Source organism: Lontra canadensis, unplaced genomic scaffold, assembly GCF_010015895.1.
Source record: "Lontra canadensis isolate GAN:19392208 unplaced genomic scaffold, GSC_riverotter_1.0 scaffold93, whole genome shotgun sequence".
NCBI classification, from domain to species: domain Eukaryota; kingdom Metazoa; phylum Chordata; class Mammalia; order Carnivora; family Mustelidae; genus Lontra; species Lontra canadensis.
Genome location: NW_022631087.1, coordinates 5478890 through 5500768, shown reverse-complemented (window position 1 = coordinate 5500768; position 21879 = coordinate 5478890). Strand labels below are relative to the sequence as shown.

The 21879-nt window shown below is 57.6% G+C and overlaps 1 protein-coding gene across 3 annotated transcripts; it reads right to left on the bottom strand.

Moving 5' to 3' along the window:
- Positions 1-1328: 1328 nt before the first annotated feature.
- MCM5 (minichromosome maintenance complex component 5) lies at positions 1329-21349 on the bottom strand. Of its 3 annotated transcripts, none has more exons than XM_032836547.1 (17): positions 21308-21349; positions 20925-21114; positions 18978-19104; positions 18769-18897; positions 15726-15898; positions 13681-13836; positions 11620-11786; positions 11114-11285; positions 10077-10188; positions 8597-8740; positions 8170-8235; positions 7768-7944; positions 7014-7126; positions 5748-5876; positions 4628-4770; positions 2686-2813; positions 1329-1513 (listed from the first exon to the last, which is right to left on the bottom strand). In XM_032836547.1, exons 2-17 carry the CDS (start codon positions 21089-21091, stop codon positions 1412-1414), a joined length of 2205 nt encoding a protein of 734 aa, XP_032692438.1. In that variant the 5' UTR covers positions 21092-21114; positions 21308-21349; the 3' UTR covers positions 1329-1411. The 3 variants fall into 3 exon arrangements, with proteins under 3 accessions (XP_032692438.1, XP_032692436.1, XP_032692435.1); XM_032836545.1 differs by having other exon boundaries at positions 20925-21099; positions 21313-21346; XM_032836544.1 differs by having other exon boundaries at positions 20925-21099; positions 21302-21343.
- Positions 21350-21879: the final 530 nt, after the last annotated feature.

Here is a 21879-nt window from a genome sequence, read left to right as displayed (position 1 = left end):
AGCCTCTGCCTTTGGGTTAGGTCATGGTCCCGAGGTCCTGGGATCGACCCCATATTGGCCTCCCTGCTCAGCGGGGAGCCTGCTTCTCCCTCTTGCTCTGACCCTCCCCCACTGAGCTCTCATTCTCTCAAATGAATAAATAAAATTTTAAAAAAAATGAAATAGGTCAGAGAAAGAAAAATATCATATGATCTCACATATGGAATTTTTTACGAAAGAAAGAAAAACCCTTCAACAGACACAGACAACACATGGATGGCTGCCAGAAGTGGGGTGGGCAGTGGGCAAAATGGGAGAAGGGGGTCAAAGCGGCTCACTTGCTATAGAATACGTCAGCTGTGGGGATGTAATGCCCCTTGTGGTGAGTATGGTTCATGATACCGTACTAAATACTGGAAAGCTGCTAAGAGAAATTTAAAAGTTCCCATCACAAGAGAAAAACCTGTGGTGAGAGATGTTAACAAGACCCAAGGGAAAAAAAAGAAAGCAAAACAAATGAAGGCATATCCTCAGGCCCAGAGAAGCCTAGTGCCAGAACCAAGGCCACACAGCTGTGGGTAGCCCACCAGGAGCAAACCAACCAGTCCACAGAATCCTGTAACCTTCCTCTGAGCGACTTTGCTCTAAGGCCTGGGGGGAAACACAGGTCCCCAAATCCCAAACGCCACAGGAGTCTCACCACACAGCCCTGTCCTTCCCGGGCACTCTGCCGCCACTCGCCCTGAACATAGCCCTGCAAAGCAGGGGCGTCGTCCCTTTATAGAAGGGGAAACTGAGGGTAAACCAGCCAGCCTGAGGTGAATGAACGCCCCCGCCCCCACCCCGCCCGGCAGATGTGGCACAGCCAAGGCCGCCAACCGTCCCCGCTCTCCGCTCTCCGGGGCATTTCCACGCAGGCCTGGCCTGGTCCGCGGGCATCGTCACTACTGCCAGGTGTGAGAAACGGGCCACAGCGGCCCCAAGGACCAGCTCGAGAGAACGCAGTCACCTCGCCCAGGAGCCCGAGCAGCCGATGCAGCTGGGAAACCCCGTTGGGGCCGGCCGCAAGGCTGGTCCTGTCCCCACACCCACTCTGCAGGGACGGCACGACGGGGGCGGCCACAGGCTCCCCGGTGCAGAGCCCACAGCGTACACACATACCACGGCTTTATTATTTCCACAATTTTCCAAAGCACCTGTCCTGGCCCTGCCCCAGAAGCAGACGCCCAGAGGCAGGGAGGCAGGAAGACAGCCGGGTAGGGGGGGCTGCACCCCCGAGGGGCAGAGCACGGGACAGTCCATGTCGGGGGCAGGGAGACAGAGGACAGCACCGCTGGGGAGGGAGTGCTGCTGGGGGTGTGTTGAGGAGCAGCGCTCGGGGCTGGTAGGGGACGTGCAGGAGGCCCGGGGGCGTCCACGGAGCGGCGAGGGCTCACTTGAGGCGGTAGAGGACCTTGCGCTGCAGGCGATGCTGGATCTCGCCGCGCCGCAGCATGAGCTGCAGGACCTTGTGGATGGCGTGCTCCGGGTATTTCTGTGGACACGAGGCCAGATGCAGGAGCGAGCCTCCCCAGGGGACCCCCGAACACCCACCAACTCACCTACCCTCCCTGCTCCCAGAGAACATTCTGGCTTAGAAGAGGCCTTCACATCCGTCTCCGTGGCTCCTAAGAAGAGCTCACACGTCCTCAGCCCCCACAGTACGCCAGGCACTGCTGTGTACATGAACTCCCATCCTTCCCATGCGGCTGATACAGAGATGACTCCCATGTTACAGGGGAGAAGCTGAAGCCCAGAGAGGCGAAGTCACTCACTCAGAATCACACAGCAAGTAAGTGGCAGAGCTGGGACTTCATCGGAGTCCACCTGACTCCAGAACCCAAGCTCCTGACGCCCTGAACTTCTCTAAGCCTCAGTCTGCAGGCCTACAGAATGGGCGCGGTCCCACCTACTGCATGAAACTAAAGATTGCAGCAAAATGACATCCGTGAAGAGGAGCGAACACCAGAAACTGGTGGGCTGTTCCTGTGGTTTTTGAGACCACAAGTTCTCTATAGCATCTAGAAAGCCCCCGTCCTCTCTCTGTGGTCAAGAGCACTGTCCTCCAGGAGCAGGACAGCTCACCCTCCTGGCTCTGCCCCCGCCGCCGTGCCCATAAAAACCAGGCAGTGGGGGGCACCTGGGTGGCTCAGTGGGTTAAGCCTCTGCCTTCAGCTCAGGTCATGATTCCAAGCTCCTGGAATCGAGCCCCGCATCGGGCTCTCTGCTCAGCAGGGAGCCTGCCTCCCCCCCTCTCTGCCTGCCTCTCTGCCTACTTGTGATCTGTATCTATCAAATAAATAAATAAAATCTTTTAAATAAATAAATAAAGTCACTTCAACCATTAAAAAAAAAAAAAAAAAAGCCAGGCAGTGGGGGAAGGGATCGATGGGAAGGGCTGGGGGAGCCTGGCTGTGGACACCAGCACCCTGTCCCCTCCCCTAATGGGACAGAAAACTGCGCACTCCCCAGACTGGAACAGTCCCTAGAGGACAAATGACAGGGACAGGTCCAGGACAAGGACAGCCACCCCATCCCCCACTCAGGCCTGTGTGTTGAGCCGCAGGACACGGCTGCCGGTTAGGTGGGAAGCAGGCACCAGGAGCGAGCAGGAGACACCCCACCCCCCAACGCCAGCCCAGCCCCCAGGCCCCCTGGCAGGCCCACCTGCTTGGTGAAGTCCTGGATGATGCTGTGCTCCGACACCTGGGAGCCGATGGCAAAGCGGCGCTTAAGCTGCTTCTCAACTCGGCTCAGCATCTCCTGGTCCTCCTGGCTGGTAAAGCCCTCCACCCCTGCGGACAGAGGGAGGAACGGGTGGGAACGGGGTGCCAGGGATCTCAGTTGGCCCGTGGTGGGACGGACGCCTGGAGAGACAAGGCCCCTGAGCCAAGAGAGATGGCTCAGAAGAAAACTTCAACAAGAAGAAGAAACCCCTCGAAGCAGGGAACAGCACGTGGGGGACTGCGCAGGCCGAGCAGACAGCTCCGCAGAGCCCTGAAGCCAGGGCCCGAGGCACACCTGTGCAGAGGGACGCTCCAGGCAGAGGCAACGGCAGGCGCAAAGCATGGAGGTAGAAACCCGACTCCATTCGAAACCCAGCCAGGGGCTGGCAACGTGGCCAGACTAGGGACCAGGGGTCAGCTCCGACCCCTAGGCCACAGCATGGGTTTGGGTTTGATTCTGGGGGAGCAGCCAGTGGAGGGCTCTGCGGAGAGATAGGATCTGACTTTGTGAGAATGCTGGTAACATGTGGACCCCTCTGGCTGGTCAGGCAGCAGGGACAAAGTTCCAGAAGAAGCAGATCTCAGAGAGCGGAAGCCACTGGTGCCACGGGGTCGGAGGGGGGAAGGAGACTGACCCGGAGGCCACATCTGCACGATGCCCTAAGGAGCCCAGGCAAGCGGGAGGCTCCTGACTTCCACCTACTGCTGTAGGGCGAGTCTCTCCTGCTGACCAAGACCTACAGATGCCTTGGGTTTCAGCTAAGAAGAGGGCTGGGCATGGTCAGCGAAGCCACGGAGATGGACTTCAAGGCTGCAGGTTGAAAGGGGTCTGTCTGCAAGGCAAACTCCTACACAGCCTACAGGGCCCAACTAAAATTCCACTGTCCCAAATCTCACCTGACCTCTGTGCATCAGCATCCCAGAGAACTCTCCGTTACCAAATGTCTCAAGAGAAAGAAATCCCCTCCAGGGCAGAGACTGGCTTCACCAACACGAGGTGATCAGGTCCCTCCCACCATCCAAGGTACCAGCCACACTGGCCCTCGAACCTTCCAAGCCTTCTGTCTCCTTGGAGGCATGGCACCGAGCCCTCCTCTCTCTACCCAGAGCGTTCTCTACACCGCCCCTCCCCCACAGAACCTAATGTCCTCATTTCACACCACTGCCTCTTGACCACCCCTCTGATGGGGAGGCATCCTGTCCTCCAACACACCTGGCCTGCCAGAATCCCCACCCCCACTTCTGCCTGAACCTGATCTGCCTTTGTTGTCTCTCCCCCCATTCAGAATGAAAGGCCCACAAGGCAGACACTTGGAGATGTGTTTCCTCTTACACCCAACACCTAGAATGGTGTCTGGCAAATACCACACCCGGCACACAGTCAGTGCTCCGGAAAAGTCTGTTGGAAGACTGAGCCTGAGGCAGGCAGTGGGACTGACAGCAGTTTGACCCACATTGGCCTACGGGTCAAGAGATCCGCATTCTAGCTAAACAAATGGCACCACGAACAGGCCTCTGAGTGTCCACCTCATTTCAAAGTGCCCTGCTGGCTTCTGGAAGGCAGCCGGAAGTCAAAGGAGGGAAAGAGCTTTGGAAGCGCTCGAAGTGCTTGTGAGCTCACAAGCAAGAGTGCTAGTGTTCTCAGACAATGACAAAATCACAGCCCGTAATAATTAACAGGGTCGATTGTGTTCAAGGGTGTAGAAGAGAAACTGTGCTTCTCTTCTGGGAGGAAATGGCTGTGGGGAGAAAAGGGAGGCGGGGGGATGGGCGGTTCTGACCGCCAAGAGGAAGCTCAGAGACGCTGGGCTACCGCACAGAAGCAACAAACGCTCCAGGCCTCCGCCCCGGGAACCTCAGCCTGTGCCCCCGAGCCTGCTCACCTGACAGAGTGCCGGACAAGGCAGCGTCCAGCGTGGACACCTGGAAGAGCCGCAGAGCCTCCTCCACGTCGGCCTCCGTGGCGAAGGGCTGCAGCTTCATCTTGCTGAGGGCCTCCGCGATGCGCACGATGGCCTCCAGCTGCCTGTGCGGAAGCGACGGGGCGGCCTCAGTTCACTCCCTGCCCCGACCCGCGCCACATCAGGGAGGTGCCTGCCCAGGATAGGAAGGCCACCGGGGAGACTACCTGCGGTCCCCATGACCCATCTTCCCTTCCCCCTCGGTAATGGAACCAATTCTGACTCTAGCACATGGCACCCAGCTAAAAGACATTTCCCAGCCTCTCCTACATCTAGATGCGTCTAGGTGACTAAGGTGTAGCCAAGAAGTTCCAAGGTCAAAGTTTTGTGGCGATTTCAGCAAATGTCCTGAAAAGATAGGCCCTTCTTCTCCTTCCCTGCCTGTCACCTGGAATACAGAGGTGAGGGCTGCAGTTCCAGCAGCCATCTTGGACTAGGAGAACAAGCCTGAGTTACCAATGACCCTGAGAAGCCATCACATCAGTCTTGGACCACCTACCCTCAAACATCCCCTGCTTACTCAACTCTATTTGGGGTTTCCACCACATACAGCCAGATTCACTTCTAACTCATCAGCGCTGGAGGCAGGATGCAGCCCACCAGGTAGGTCCCAGCCCCCAGTCACTATATTCTGTGTAAACTCACAAGAATAAGAAGTGAAGAACTATGAAAACTGAGGTCCAGACAAGAAAAGCAATTTCCCTGCAGTCACACAATGGGCCAGAGTCTAGGACCCAGGGCTCATAACGTCCATGACTGGACACTTCCCCTCACCCTCAGGCTTCCCTGCAATGAGGGAAGCCAGACAAAATTCACAAAACAGGGATTCAGGTTTTCTCAGCCATAAAACAAGCCAAGAAATACATGTAGTCAGGGAGGCCACTGTTTATACTCCCCAAAGTCTCCCCAGCCCACAGCCCATCTTATGGGCCTGCACTGGAGTTAGCAAGGGGCCCCGGCCCCAGGCTTGCTGGGCACATCCTGCTTTGTAATCCGGGGCCCGTCCGGCCCAGCTGGGTCCGGGCCACGTGCACCCACTCACCGCACGGTGATGGGGATGTTGGAGCGGCGGTCAAGGTCCCTCTCGTGCTGACGGGCTCCACTCCGCATCATGATGTACCGGTTCTTCAGCTTCTCTGCAGCCTCTGCCGACAGCCGGGGGCCACACTTCCTGCAGGATGTGGGGAGCTGCTGTCATGAGGCCAGGAAGCACTCAGGGGGCACCCACCGTGTCCCCTAACCACATGACAGTCACTCATTCAGGGGAATGCTTAGATCACCTAATCCCACCCTCATCCTGAGGATGGGAAGACCGAGGCCAGAAAGAGGGAGCGACTCTCTAAGGCCACCCAGGACCTGGCATCAAGGTGGGGCAAGACACACCTGGGGCCAAGCCCCTGATGACGGGGCCATAAAGACCTCAGAGCCGAGAGGAGCACCCAGGACTGCTATGTGCTGCACCGCTCAGCACTCCCAAGGAGAGCGTGCTTTCAGGACCCACCTGACTACAGCGCCTCAATTCCCACTGGAGGGGCCCTGGAAGAGTCCCCCGCCCTCAGGTTTTACCTCCAACGAGAGCCAACTGAGGCCACTTACAGGTGCTCAGCACCGTAGTTACCAGCCCAGCCTTTGGAGCCGGGTCCCTGGGTTCAAATCCTGGCTCTGCTACTGCCCACTTAGGACCCTGGACGAGTCACTTAACCTTTCTTTTCCCCACTTCTCTGCCTCAGGCCCACCTGCAGAACGGGTAACTACAGCAGCTCCAAGGCTTCGGGACAGGGCGAAAGCTCATTTACACAGGAAACGCTGAGAGGGACGCCTAGCACAGAACGGGGACTACGTGCACAATCACTGTTACAATCTGTGAGAGAAGCCAGACCAGAAGTCGCAGCGACCATTTCCTGAATGTTCCTCGGGGCAGGGCTCTGCCGAGCTCTCAACCTCTGTGCAATCCTCACGAAAACCTAGGCCTGTGCCAGTCCAGGAATGCAAAGCTCAGAGGTCCCCTGACTTGCCCTAGGTCACACGGTGGGAGCGGACGTTACCCAGAGCCCACATCCACAACGTCCACACTGCACTGCCTCCCTGCATGGGAAGTCCTGGGGGCCTGCAAAACCTTCTAGCTCCTACATCCCCGTTTTAGCCATGGGGAAACTGAGGCCAAGAACCACAGAGTGACCTATGCAAGGTCAGAAAGGAGCAGAGCTAAAACCTTAAGAAGAGCCTCATCTCAGGCCCCCTGTGTGAGAAGCAGGCCTGGGCTTCAGGGTGCTCTCCCGCAGGAGAGCCGGGCCACCCCAGGACTCACGCTCGACAGTAGGCAATGAACTTCTTCAGCTTGGCCAGGTCAACCTCCCCCTCCACGGCCTGGGTCTGGGTCAGTGCACTCACGTGCAGAGTGATGACGTGTTTGGCCAGCATCTAGTGGAGCCAAGGGGACACTGGGTCAGCCCACGGGCCCTCCCGAGCCTGGTCCCCACACAGAAGTTGCACAGGCAGGGAGGAAGGAGCAGGCAGGGCCAGAACTCCTGGAAAGGAGGAGGCCCCCCGCCCTTCCTCGTGAGCCGTGAACTGGTTCAACAAAATCCCGCACCTGCCAAGGCCTTAGCTGCCCCCGTGAAGACAGCGGCCCCCTGAGAACAAGCCTCCAGCAAGGGAGGCAGAGCAGAGGGCCAGAAAGAGAGCTCTGCTGACACCGGCCCCTGGATCTGGGTGGGCCTCGCACCTCTAGACCTGTCCATTACACAAGCCGTTCCATTCCTTCCAGAAACATCCCGACCAGAGCTGGGGTTCCCCTTGCAAAGGCCAACTCGCTGTGTCACATACAACGGGCTGAGCCCAGGGAGAGAAAAATTTCCCCGACTGCACAGCCCAGGCAGGAGGCAGGACTCCAGACCCCTAGACCAGCGTTCCGTGCAAGCCGCAGATACTGCACCCCCTGCCCCAGCGGCCCACTAATAGGCAAGACTCTTGCCAGGAAGGACTTTAAGCCACGCCCCTTGTTTGCCCTCCCCCAGAGCTGTGGGCCTGGCTCCCGCGGCCCCAGCTGGTTCCGGACGTACCACATCCCTCTCCTCGTTGTGCTCGTCCTTGACAATGAAGATCATGTCAAAGCGGGACAAGATGGTGGGCATAAAGTCGATGTTGTCCTCCCCCTTCGTCTCATCCCAGCGACCGAACACCGAGTTGGCGGCGGCCAGGACGGAGCAGCGGGAGTTGAGGGTGGTGGTGATCCCAGCCTGAGAGGGGGTTGGGGAGCAGACAAGAGAGATAAGAACCCGGGCACACATCTCTCCTGCACGTACATGCGCGCAGGGCGGCAGCTGCAGCCAGCAGACACCAGGGCAAACAGACAAATAAGCCCCAGCCCGGGGTGCTCAGGACAGCCGGAGGCTGGAGCCTGATCGCAGCCCCGGGAAGCACCCTCCGGCGTGGCTGGGCCAGGCGGGACGGCAGCCACGCACCTTGGCTATAGAGATGGTCTGCTGCTCCATGGCCTCGTGGATCGCCACTCGGTCATCTTCCCGCATCTGTGTGGGGCAGAGATGTCTGTGAGGCCCAGGTGAGAGGGCAGGGGAGCAGGGCAGCAGGAAAACTACAGCAGCAACAGCCCTAAGTCCCGACTCTACATCTGGTCCACGGCAAGAACCAGGCGGCCTCTAGCCCTGGTGACAATGAGCCGTGTGGGCTTGGCTCTCCTCTCCCCTCTCCAGATGTGGAAACTGAGGGTCAGAGGCGCAACTACTTCCCTCTAATGACAGGCCCAGGACTGAATACCAGTCTCCAAGTCAGAGGTGTTTTCTGTGGTCCCAGCCCAGGAGGCCAGGCCTCCAGCCCCACAACTCCAAGGAGCCACCCACCTTTCGGCCCCCACCTCGCCGTCAGACCCACCTTGTCAAACTCATCAATACAGACGACCCCACCGTCGGCCAGGACCATGGCTCCGCCTTCCATGATGAAGTTCCGCGACGAGGGGTCCCTCATCACCGAGGCTGTCAGGCCGGCCGCGCTGCTGCCTTTCCCAGAGGTGTACACCTAGGGCAGGGGGGACATCAGGACACGACCCAGCTCCAGCTCCTTGCCCTAACCCCGGTGAGTCAAGAGGCCAGACTGATGTGGCTCCCCCAAGGTCACACATCCAAGCTGGCTGTGGAGCCGGGAATAGAACCCATGTACCTCCCTTTGGGTAGGAAGGCGGCCCAGGGCACCAGCCTGGCCTGGAGGCTCTCCCCGGGGCAGGGGGGTAGGAGGCGTCCACGTCCATGGTCATCTGAGCCCCATCACGGCCCTGTGAAGCAGCACTCATGGGACCAGCTCACAGAGGAGCAGACTGTGGCCCCGGGCAGAGGCATGCCACACTCCTGGCGGCCCTGAGGGCTGGGCTGTGAACTCTTGCCTCCAAGAGGAAGCTTGCCCCTCCCTAGTCCCCTGTCGTCTTTGTACAGAGCCGCGTGCCACAACCTTGCCACCATGGCAAGTCCAGTGTGAGGCGGGCTTTGAGTGCAAAACACACACGCTTCCAGGGTCAGTACTTAACGAAAGAGAAGGTAAAGTACAATGTGGTGTTTTCTATATTAAGCTACAGGGTAAGACAGTAACACTTTAGATAAAATATTAAAATTAATTTCATCTGCTCCCTTTAGTTTTTCACCAGGGCTGCCGGGAAACCAGAAACCACCCCACAGCCCACAGAGTAGCACCCGTGTGTCTCTAGCACGTGACTGCGGCACACCGGGCATGTCTGACCCCCAGACCATATTCCCCCACGCAGCCTCTCCTGCCAGGTCATCTTCACCCCACTCTGAGCCCCCAGACCCAGAGATCACTGCACAGAGGACCCCACCTACCACACACTTGGGGTCAAATCCCTGCGCTTGCACATACTCACTGTGGGACCCTGGGCAAGACTGAGCTTTTCTGTACCCCAGTTTCCTCCTTTATTAAAAAGGGTCACAGCACCCACTGCACAGCGAGCACAGCATTAGGTCAGTAAGTCTACGCAGTGGGCTGCAAGCAGTGCCTGGCCCCTGATTGCCGCATGATGACCAACATCACAATTTAGCAGGTGGATGAACACAGTCTCAGGGAGAAGAGGGAGGAACGCGCTCAAGGTCCACAAGCTAGCCACTGGCCAGGCGAGACCCAAAGCCCACGCTGCCTCTGAGGCCGCAGTCCACCCGCTGCCCCAAACTGCCCCACGCCAGCTGGTCCCCTTCCTCCTCTCAGTGCCATCCTGACCCACAGCCAAGAGGAATGCGGAAAAGGCCCTGGTGAGCCGGCCCCCGAGGACGGCCCAGGGACCAGGTAGCCCGGGCCACAGCCTGTCTTCCTAAGGCTCGGCCGAGCAGAGCGGCATGTCCCCGGCACTCACCCCGATGGGAGAGCACTTCTCCACGAACTTCAGCAGCTGCGACTTGGCCGTCCCCGGGTCCCCGAGCATCAGCAAGTTAATGTCTCCTCGGCGGGTGAGTCCGTCGGGGAGCCTGGGGGAGGACAGGCAGGTGGGCCAGGCTAGGACTCAGGCTGGGCACGGGGCAGGCTGGCAGTCGGCCCCACAACCTGTAAGCCTCGGGGAGGCAGGGGCTCTGGGCTGGGACCCTCATTCACAGCCGTGCCCCCTAGCCTCACCCGTGGTGAACAATGGAGAGAACTTGCCTCCAGGCCAAGGATGGTCAAGGGTAGGGCACTCAGGGCCTGGCCACACATGATAAGGGTCTGATCAAACTGCCCTGGTGGCTGGAAAGGAAAGGGCACGTGCGACAGGCACCAGGCAGGCAGGATCCTGGCCCCACTGATGGGGCCTCTCGGGAAGTCCCTTTCACTCTCCATGCCTCCACTGCCTCACCTCCAAAGCGGGCTTGATCAGAGCTTCCTCTGAGGGTGACTGTGAGAATTGGCTGGGTGTTGGACACATGAAAGCACTTGCAAGAGGGCCCCAGTAAGTGGTAACTGCTGGTAACGTTATCTTCCCTGGCTCTACTACTTCCTAGTTTCAAGAGCACACGAGCTGTCCTGCAAGGGCTAGGTTCTCATCTGCCCTGTTCCATGGAAACTTGGGTCTAGAGAGGTGGTGTCTCTTGTCCAAGGCCACACAGGAAAAAGTGGCAGAGATTTAATCTCTGGTCTCCCGTCTCCAAGCTCAGAGCTCTCCCCACTGCACCTGCTGGACCCCCTCCTTCCCCTGCCTAGCCTACCCCTACTTTGGTTAAGGAGATCCCTCTGGGTAGGAGAGCATGGATTAGCCATTAAGTGACAGCAAGCCTGGGAGCTGGGGAAGGGGCCTGGGAGTACCAGACAAGGCTGAGGATCCCAGGAAAATGAGAACATTCAAGTCCTGACCATTAGCAGCTATCCGCCTATGGCCAAGTCACTCTCCCCTCCCCAGATCTGGTGGGACTGAGCCCCTACCTCTTTCGGGAACCCCCAAACAGCAAGCAGGCGATGGCCTTCTTCATGTCTGTGCCCCCAAAGATGGATGGAGCGATGCTCTTGGAAATGACTTCATAGACATTGGGGAGGGCGGCCAGACGCCGGAACTCCTCCTCTTCCTGGGGGGTCACAGCCCCGGCAAAGCTGCGGCCTGGGTGGGCCAGGGAAGGAGGATGCATGAGTGCTGTGTGAGACAGACCCTGGCCAGCTGGTCAGGGGCCCCCACAGGGCAGGGCCTCAATGCCCAGATGGCATAAGCCTGGGGAGATAGAGCCCAGGTCTCCCTGCCAGGAGTGGGCCTGTGCTCATGGTCCAGTGAGAGAGGGAAAGGGGGATGTGAGGAACTAGATCGTACAGATGCTCGGGGACCACTGGGAAGAGAGAGGGGACGGGGAGGCCAGGAGGCCTGACCAAAACCTTGGAGAGAGACAGCAGGGGCTCGGCCCAGGACACAGCACAGCCAGAGCCCCAAAGCCCAAACTTACTGGAGCCATCTGTGTCCACCTGGATGCCCAAGACACGGACATAGGCGCTCCGGATGCCCACGCCCACCCTGTCACGGCCCTTTTTGGAGGTCAAGCCAAACTTCTTGATGGAGTAGATGCCCATGATGGTGACCCTGTTCCCAGGGACGACCTTGTCACACAGGTACCTGGGGAGACAGGGAGGAGAGAGAAACAAAGATGAGAGCCTGGTGGGAAGCTTCTCACCCACCATCACCCTCATGCTCCACCTTAGCACTGATACTCCAGATCTCTCCATCCCTCGGGTCCCCCTGCTCCAAGTGTACATTGCTCAGCTGCCTGCGGGATGGTGCTGAGCACCCCTGGTCGTGGAGTTGGCCTGACCCTTCCTTGCCTGCAAGGGCTCTTTTGTTTTGCCGGCTAGGCTCGGTGCTAGCTCACCGCAGCCTTCAGAAGCCCCATCCCCCACCTGCTGCCAGACTCGCCACGGGAGTCCTCTTGGCCACCTCAGGGGAAGGGGTGTCCAAGGGGTACCCAAGGGTGTCCTCGTCCTCCTTAGGCCCTCCGGCCTCTCTGCAAGGTCCTCCCCCCATTTCTGCCTCTTCAGGGCTCCACGAGCTCGGGCACATCCTGCCTCTGGATGTGCCTCTGCCACGTTCTCTTTGCAAAACTAAGACAATGAAACAAGGAGTCTCCAAGTCGTTCCAGTGAAAACCAGTGTAGCACAGAGGGGACACTGGGGCATGCACGTGTCTACACTCTGCCACTTAGAAGCGGTGTGACCTCAAAGAAGTCACTGCACCTCTCTGAGATTAGAGAAGTAGCGGGGCAGTGATAACATGATCGGATCTGCTCAAGTCTCATGGGATCATGGGAGGAAACAGACCCAAACGTGCTTTACGTGCCAGAGTCACACCCCACAAAGGAGCATCACTGTCGCACTCACTGCCCCAAGAGGACTCTTTTTTTTTTAAGATTTTATTTATTTATTTGACAGACAGAGATCACAAGTAGACAGAGAGAGAGAGGGAGGGAGGGGGAAGCAGGCTCACTGCCGAGCACAGAGCCCGATGCGGGGCTCGATCCCAGGACCCTGAGATCATGACCCGAGCCGTACGCAGAGGCTTTAACCCACTGAGCCACCCAGGCGCCCCCCCCAAGAGGATTCTATGGCACCCCTGCCCATGCACCTTTTTTTCCTCTTCTGTTTTTTAGAAAGAGAAGAGAGTACCTTAAGCAGGCTCCACGCCCAGTGTGGAGCCTGACAGGGGGCTTGATCTCACAACCCTGAGACCATGACCTGAGCTGAAATCAGGAGTCTGTCACTTAACTGAGCCTCCCAGGTGCTCCTTCCCATACGTCCCCCTCTTAAGCCTGGGTTAGACTACTTGCAGAATAACCCAACAAACACCAAACACATAATTCATATTAAGGACCTGTATGAAACATGTGCATTTTCCAATTACCATCTCCGGCAACCTATCTAGAGATTAAAGACAGTCATGAAGCCCATTTTACTGCTAAGGAAAGCAAGCCTTCGCCAGCACACGTTAACTTGCTCCAGTCGGATCCCTACAAGTTTCCACCGTCACTGACAAAGTTAACAAAACCTAGGGATTCACTCCTTGGAAACACATGCAGCACAGAACATCTGGGTGCACGGCATCGGGCAGCTCCCACAGCCTGACGGTCTGGATGCACATCCAGGTGCAGAACCATGGTCGCATTTCCAAGCCTTCCTCCCAGGTGGCTGCAAGGGGACCGGACTCTAGCTGGGCACCTCTCCTCCTTCCCAACCACTCCGCAAAATCCAAGGAAGAATGTCATCAGAAGGCGTGGGTGGGGCAGGGGCGCCCGGGGGGTTCTGGAACTGCAGAGCAGGGGGCTACATGCCCTTGCAGATTCCAGGACCACCAAGGGAGCAGAAATGTATGGGAAGCACTGGTGTGTTCCAGTGAACAAGTGTTCCACAACAAGCCATCCTCTCCTCCCACCATGCCTCGGCCAGGGCCACTGGCTCCCACAGACACCCAGCCCCACCCCCACCTCCCACCCTGCCATGCCCAGCACGCCCTGCTTCACCTGTCGCAGTAGAGCTGCATGTGTCTGGGCATCTCGCCGTGAGGCACGGCATCAGGCAGCTCCTGCAGCTTGAGGGTCTGGAAATCCACACACTTGCACTTGTCAGGCATGATGAAATACGGGTCCAGTGGACACTTGGGGCGCCCGGCCTGCTCCCTGTACAGAGAGAAGAAAGGGTCACCAGAGATCTCTGGAGAACCCAAAGCCCAGGGAGTCCATCCCAGGAGCTGGGGACAAGATCTGGCCAGGAGCTAGTTGAGGCTCTCTGCGATAAGCTGGACAAAGCCCTTAAAAGGAGGGCAGCTCTGAGGGGGACCGCGAACCAGATCAGGAAGAGGGAGGTCTGCTCCAGCCGGGGCTCCTCCCTTAACTTATGGGACACAGCCAAATCACTCTCTCAACCCCCACGAGGGTCTCAGTGTCCCCACAGGTAGAGAGGCTGAATCACCAACGACCTTACAAAACCCCCCACTCAAAGCCCAGGATCTCGTGGTGAGGGTCTGGGCACCTAGAGACCATTCTCAGGGTCCAAGCCTCTTTTTATCTCCATGTTAGCAAGTCATGGTTCAATTACCATAGCAGCGTTCCAGCAAAGCACCCACTACGTGCCAGACACCATTCTACGGGCCAGGGACACAGCAGGGAACCAAAGTCCCTGATCTCACAGAGCTCATGTTCTTGTCAAGGGAGACTGAAAAAGCCAGCTGGTAAAGGGCTGCATGACAGAATGACAGCAGTGCCCCATGCTGTCGGGTAGGTGGGGAAGAGTGACCGGGTATGTGTGTACCGAGTGTAAGATGGAGGACCTGGGATGAACTTCTCAAAGGTGACGTAAGAGAACGCTGATGGAACGGAGAACAAGGACTGCAGAGGTCAGAAGGAGAATGTTCGGGGCAGGGTAAATAGCACATTCAAAGGCCCTGTGCCAGCAGTGCGCTCAACGATCCCAGGAACAGAGGGAAGCTGGGCCTAAAGAGAGGGAGGAGGACCATGAAGGGCCGTGCAGGCCCGGCCAGTGTCTGACTTTGGGTGACATGAAAATGATTAGGTCACCTGCAGGGCAAAGTGTCACCAGCTGTGATGTGCAGAACAGACTGGGGGACGAGGGTGGGCTTGGGAGATCACGGCTCCAGGTGAGACAGGAGAGCATGAAGCAAGGCAGCCATGCCGGGTGGTGAGAAAGAGTGTGATTCTCTACGTGCAAGCTCAGGAGCAGAGCCAAAATGACTTCTCTGCTGTCTAAACGGAAATAGGAGGAAACACCCTAGAGACCAAGGACTTGGGCCTGAGCACCTGAAAAATCAGTGCTTCCATCTGGGGTGCAGGAGAGGGCCAGCAGAAGGGCAGATCTGGGCGTGGGATGGAGGTCAGGTCTGTGCGGGGTGCCTGCCACCTACATAGGGGCATCTGGCCAGCAGCCGGATCTGACCCTGGAGAGTTCAGGGGAGACACACATGTGAGTGTCCTCTGCACGTGGATTGTATTTAAAGTCCAAGACCACACAGGGAGCGAGTGGAGAAAAAAAGCAGTACGGCTAAGCCCTGGGGCACTGCCACATTTAGGTCAGAAAGCTGAAGGGGACCAGCAGAGACCAAGGAGCAGCCTGAGAGAAGGGGCAGGCCCTTCAGGTCAAGGTGAAGATCGCTTCCTGCAAGGGGCCAGAGAGCAAATTCTGGGCTGTAGGGGCGGAGGCCATCTGCTCTCTGACTCTGCAGTGCACACACAGTCGGTGGCAATTGTCCATGCGTGAGCACGCCCTGTTCCTGGGCCAGCTGCCCCAGCAAGCCAGTGTGCCTTAGAAGACTCCAGCAGACTCATTCCCCTGCACTGCTTTTCCCTCCCAACCCTGGGTTCCCCCACAAAGGGTGTCCGGGCAGCCTGGTGGGCACGCAGGGGACACCATCCCCGAGCCCCTGTGTGTGGGGCTACGCCACTACCGTGAGGCAGGCCCTGAGCTGCAGGCCAGCACTCCCCCTGCCCATCTCGCCCCCACCAGCCACCCCATCCCCCCTGACCAGGCGTGGGGCCCGGCAAGGCCCACTCACGTGTTGCACTTCCTAGGCAAGGCATAGCCCTCCAGGCCAGGGCGCAAGGCGATGTTGCTGAGCGTGTTGCGGCAGCTCCGGCACTGGATGGAGATGCGGGTGGCCTTGGCGCGGACCCCGGACGCCGAGATGACGATACCAGGGATCTTCACCAGGTGCGACATCATATCCGACTGCAACAGAACCACCGACAGCGTGGTTGGTTCAAGGGAGACAGGGACAGTGGGGATTATGGTAAAAATCTCTTTCTCTGGGGCACCCAGTCAGCTCAGTAGAACATGTGACTCTTGATCTCAGGGTCTCGAGTTCAAGCCCCACAGTGGGCATGGAGCCTACTTAAATAATGAAAAAAGAAACACATTTCTAGAAAATCTCCTCTTCTAATGCATGCTGAAGTATTTAGGGGCAAAGTGGCACTTCTGTAATTTATCTAAAATTTAGCAAGGGCCCCAGGGAAGTTCAGTCAGTTAAGCATCTGACTTCAGCTCAGGTCATGATCTTGGAGTCCTGGGATTGAGCCCCGTGTCAGGCTCCGCAATCAATAGGAAGAGTCTGCTTCTCCCCCTTACTCTGCCCCTTCCCCCCCTTTCATGGGCATGTGCTCGCTCTCTCTCTCAAAAATAATTTAAAAAATTAAAACACAGTGCTTTACCAAAAGAAAAAAGAGAGAGAGAGAGAAAGAAAGAAAGGGAGGAAAGGAGGAAGGAAAGAAGGAAGGAAGAAAGAGAAATAGCAAATAAGGCAAAAGGTTAACAACTAAACCCAGCTAAGGATACGTAAGAGTCATTAGACTATGTAAGACAAAAAAATAAATAAGTTTCTTTCCTCACTTTCTTCCCGTTCCCAGTGGCTCCTTTGGACAGGCAGGGTATGAGTTCATGCTGGCACCCCCTCCACAGCCTGGGACATGGGGGGCAGAGAAGGAAGGAGGCTGGCCCCCTCTGCGGTACGTGAGGGCAGGCAGGCCCGCCGCCATGACTTGGGGACACTGAATGCTGGAGCCACCACGGAGCGTGTTTTTTTGTTGTTTTTTTAGAGCACAAGCTACAAAGCTGCAGGTGTCCTGGCACCAGAATCCCAAGCTGGAAAGGACAGCGGTTGCCTCAGCCCCTCCAAGCCATCCTGACAAATGATCCTTCTAGAGAGGGCTCTTCCCCAATCACGGGGAACCCATCAGCTGAAATAGGCCATTCACTGTGTCTTCCAATGAGTCTGAGGGTAGGAAGCGTGTCCCTGGGGGCAGCTGAGGCTTGGCTCCCTAATCAAACAGGTGCCCCCACAAAACAGACCCAATGCCACGTCCACAGAGGGGCAAACGCGTGACACTGAGCTGGATTCCAAACACTGTCACAGAGCCCCTCCCTGGTGCTGGGAAGAGAAAAAGCTAACAAGCTCCAGAGCCTACAGCCTGCTTCTGGAACAGACCTGCCATCGTGCGAGCCAAAGTTAGCTTGACAGGGGCTCCAAAAGAGCTGCAGGATGTGGGGACATAAGCAAAGACCAGAGTATGGCCCTCTGGGTGCGATGCGCGACGTGGAGGCGCCATTAGCTAAATGGGTGACACCCGGGCCCCACTGCAGAGTGCGCCGAGCACTGGCACGCGCGTCACTTCCCTAGATTCTGAAAACAGCCCTATGACCACCACTAGCATCCTGACCATCGTCACTTCCCACTCACCGCTCTCGTGCTATTTTATCAGTTCTTTACAGGAGAGCCAGAGGGACTGTTTGCAAATGGAATTGGCCCTTTCTGCTTAAACATCTGCCGCTTTCCTACTGTGACTCCTACAGAATCCAAGTTCCTTCCCATGGCTGGAAAGGCCCTGGCCCTCTGGCCTCTTCCCTCCTTCCCCCTTCCTTCCCCCAACCCTCACGCTCACTGCGGTCCAGCCACGCAGGCTTCATCTTATTCCATGAAGCATGCCATTATCCCCACCTCAGTGCCTTTGCACCTGCTTTCTCCTTGAGCCTGGAATGCTCTTCCCTTGGGCTGTTATGCAGCTGACGATGCATCTCTCACTCATTCCAACATCACTTCATCGGAGGCCTATTCTCACCACCACCCACCTCCCTCGGCCACTGTCATGTGTACCTCGTTCTCTTTTCTTCATGACTATACACGGCTCCTGAAGCTATCTCAACCTCCCTTACCTGGTTCTCCCACCATAATCTCCATGAAAAGCAAGTCCCATCTGTTATAGTGAGGATCTAGCCCTGCTCCTGGAGTGAAGCAGCCTTCGGTATTTGTCAATTAAAACAAATAAACACCCTGGGTACCGCTGGGTGGCTCAGCCGGTTGGACAAATGACTTGGTTTCAGCTCAGGCTCAGGTCATGATCAAGCCCCACTCCGAGCTCCGTGCTGAGTGGGGAGTCTAGTGTGCTTGTCTCCCTCCCTTGTTCCTCCCACACTCACGCTACCTTGCACTCGCTCTTGAATAAATAAATAAAATCTTTAAGAAAACAAACACCTGGATGACAGACTGGCTTTGCCAACCCCTCCTGCTTCCTATCACTCTTCAGTCGCATTGGCTGTCCTTCAACATGGCCTTGAATGTACCATGCCCAACTCACCACTCAGGCTTTGCATGGGCTATACTCGGCCTCCCTGGAACGCTCTTCGCGCCGTCTGCCCCCTCAGGTGGTTCTCCACCAAGAAAGCCTTCTCTGTCTTTCCCAGAGGGCTACCCCCCTGACTTCTTCCACTGCACTTCCGATCAACTAAAACCATCATGGGTGATATTCACTGGTTTACTCAAGGTCCACCCCACCCACACACCTCCTGGAGGGATATAAAGTTCACAAGAACAGGAACTTGGTATTTAGTTCAACATTATTTTTCCATGGCCAAACTCAATGCCTTGCCCACGAAAGGAGCTCAACTTGTTCAATGGGTTAATTATACCAAGGAAGAAACGGGCTCAGAGAGGTCGAGCGAGCTGCTCAGGGTCACACAGCTCACACTCTGGTCTGCCTGTGTCTGAAGCTCCTAAACACCATGCAGCAGCCACTGTCACCCTCCGACCGGTCTCTAAGTGGACCCACCTTGAGACTACGAATGCTGGATGGGCTGGCATCCGACTTGAGCATGACCTGAATGTCCTGGAGCACCTCCTCGCCTGCGGGCCGGGGCCGGGTCACCTCATCAGCCACCTCCTTGGCAGCTTCCTCTAGCTAGAGAAGAGGAATGTGACAACTGTTGGTCACCAGAGCGGGACCAGTCCTGGGGGACTCAGGGATGGGGTCCCACTCACCAGCTGCAAGTGCTCGGCCGGCTGCTTGTACAAGTAGTCGGCCAGGTCCTCGTCGAAGCTGGCCAGGTCCTCCATCTCCACTTCGACCCAGTACTCCCCCAGATTGTAATGGCGCTTGAGCTCATCCCTGGCATGGGCAGATGACAGGATGGGGGTGGGGTGCAGAGCAGAGGAAATCAACACTGGCTGAGGTACGCCTGCACCCCACATCCGCCCACACCATCACCAACCACCACCCCCGTCCTCTCCTCTTTCCTCTTCCCAAACACCCATGGAGGTCCATGTGGCTCTATGCTGTAACCCTGCAGAGGCACCCTACTGCCCAGAGGGGTGTCCTCCAAAAACAGCCCCACGGAAACAGTCCACGAGATGCTGAGAGAGATCTCCACACTAAAGACAGGGCTGTGTGCACAGGTCGGTTTGGGAAACTCGGTTCTTTCCCTGCAGGACCCTTTGGAGCTTTTTACTTTCTCTCAGAGACTAACAAAGCTCAAACTTGGGAGACCACAGATAGCAGTGACCGTGTCCGTCTTATCAACCACCAGATGGGACTTTGTTTACAGAGCATCCCATGGGACTACTGTCCCCAAACACACTTAGGGACCCCGGACCTATGCTATGCAGAGCCCTCTCCACAGCCTCATCTCAGACCTTATCCCTTTCAACCTTATGGCCCAGAGCCACAAGAAACGGCCACCCTGAACTGGAAAGCACCCTACTCTAACAGCCCACCCATTCCTCTCCGCCCATACACTCAACGGCTCCTATCGGCAATGCCCTCCACACCCGAAATTCTTTTCTCAGCCGAGGGTCATCTTGGGCTCCTCTGGAAGCCTCCCTCACTCCCCTTTTACATTCCTCCTTTGAGGCAACTGTCACCTTGTAATTTATCTCTTGACCTCCATGCCTTGCCCCCACTGACCTATGAGCTTCTGAAGAACAAGCAGCAGGGAGTCTTTTCATCTTCCTATCTCAATGCCTAGCACAGTGCCTGGCACACACACGGTCAATGTCAGCAAGCACATGAATAAATGGGAGGCAGAACCGCTGGCATCCACTTACTGATGACACAGAGAGTCCGTTACTTGGAAGTCAATCAGCTAATCACTGGCCATGCCCAAGCCACAGAGACCCACAAATTCACCTTCTCTGCATTTTTAGGAGCTAGGGATAGAGGCTGGGCCTACCAGGATTTGGGGTGATGCCACGGGTTAGACAATGACTAAGAGCAGGTTCAGCGGGTAGCCGGCACCTGAACAGTGCCTGGCGGACAACAGTGGCTGATCAGCAGAAGCGGCAAGATTGGAACGAACGCCTAAGTGAAATAAATCCGGACAGCTGGAGCACCTGGGTGGCTCAGTGGGTTAAAGTCTCTGCTTTCGGCTCGGGTCATGGTCCCAGGGTCCTGGGATCGGGCCCCGCAATGGGCTCTCTGCTCGGCAGGGAGCCTGCTTCCCTCTCTCTCTCTGCCTGCCTCTCTGCCTACTTGTGATCTCTTGCTGTCAAATAAATAAAATCTTAAAAAAAAAAAAAAAATCCGGACGACCACCTTCACCTTTTGCACACACAGAGAACTTGAGTCTAGGAGGCATCACAAACACAGACCACAGGAAAACAACAAGAAGGAAGTCAACAGCCAGTCCCGGATAAAGAACCAAAGGCCCCCAACAAGTTCCAGGTGGTTGTAAGGGGCCCACTCAACAGATGCTCACTCAAAAGTTAACTTCAGGTATAAACTGGACAAAACCCAAATGTCACACGGGTGCGGCTGGGACCCGGAGCCTCCCACCTGGGACAGACCGCATCACCTCTCTGGGCCCGTGGCCCCATCCCTGCTCTAGGACAGCAGAAGGCTCTGTCTGGGTGCAGACGCGTGCTCGCACTGGGTCCGTGCGCTCCACGCCGGCGGGTCTGCACGCCCACCCTCCGGCCCGCCCCAGTCCGCACCTGTATTTGAAGGTGAAGCCGGTGCGGTCGGTGCCCACTCGGTACTGCCGCAGGAACTCCTTAAAGCGCCTCTGCAGCTGCGACTTGCGGGCCTGCCCCTCGTCGGCCGCGGTGTCCCCCCCGAAGCTGTCGCTGTAGAAGATGCCGGGGTCGTCGAAGCCCGACATGACTGCGCCTGGCGCGGGCACAAACAGCTAAAGTAGGCCGGGGACGGCGGCGCGCGGCCCGGGCTCAGCAGCCCGGAGGCTCGGCTCCGAACGCGGGGCTCGGGGTCCCCGGCCCTGCCACAACAGACCCTGCCCACCCTGCCGCGCCCTCACGTGCGGACGCCAGCACACTTCCAGCCCACCACCCCCTCGCAGACCCGCCGGTCTCACCTCCCACTTACCGCACTCCCAGGACCCGGTAGAGAAGAACCTCCACTCTCTACTGCCAGTTTCGCGGGAAAAACCAGACGCCGCGTTCGGACGCCGCACCCGCGGCGCCCCGATTGGCTCGCCGGGGTCCCGCGGCTAGCGATTGGACCGCTCTGCGCCCGCGAGCACCGCCTTCCAGGCCGGCCGCGGGAGCGGAATGGCTGCGGGGCGCATGACGTCACGTCCCTGGCTTCCTTCCGGGCTCCATTTTGCAGGCCGGACAATTTGGCGCGAAACTTCTGACCCGGGAGGGAGCGGCGCTTCCGCGCGGGGCGGATGCAAAGATGGCGGAGAGGCGGCCTTCCCTGTTGGGCGGCGAGCGCTTGCGAGGGCTTGTCCTCGAGCCTTTTTACAAGTATTCTGAGAAAATGACCGCCTGCAAAGCCGGGCCCTGGAAGACCTGGGGGTTCAGAAGCCGTCGCTCCCGGCGGAAGCCCGCTGCCCCCTGTGCCGAGCCCGCCGTGTCACACCCTCCGACAGCTGGGGATGGGTCAGAAATAAGTCCCCACGGGCCCGAAACTGGCCCCTCCTTGGGACTC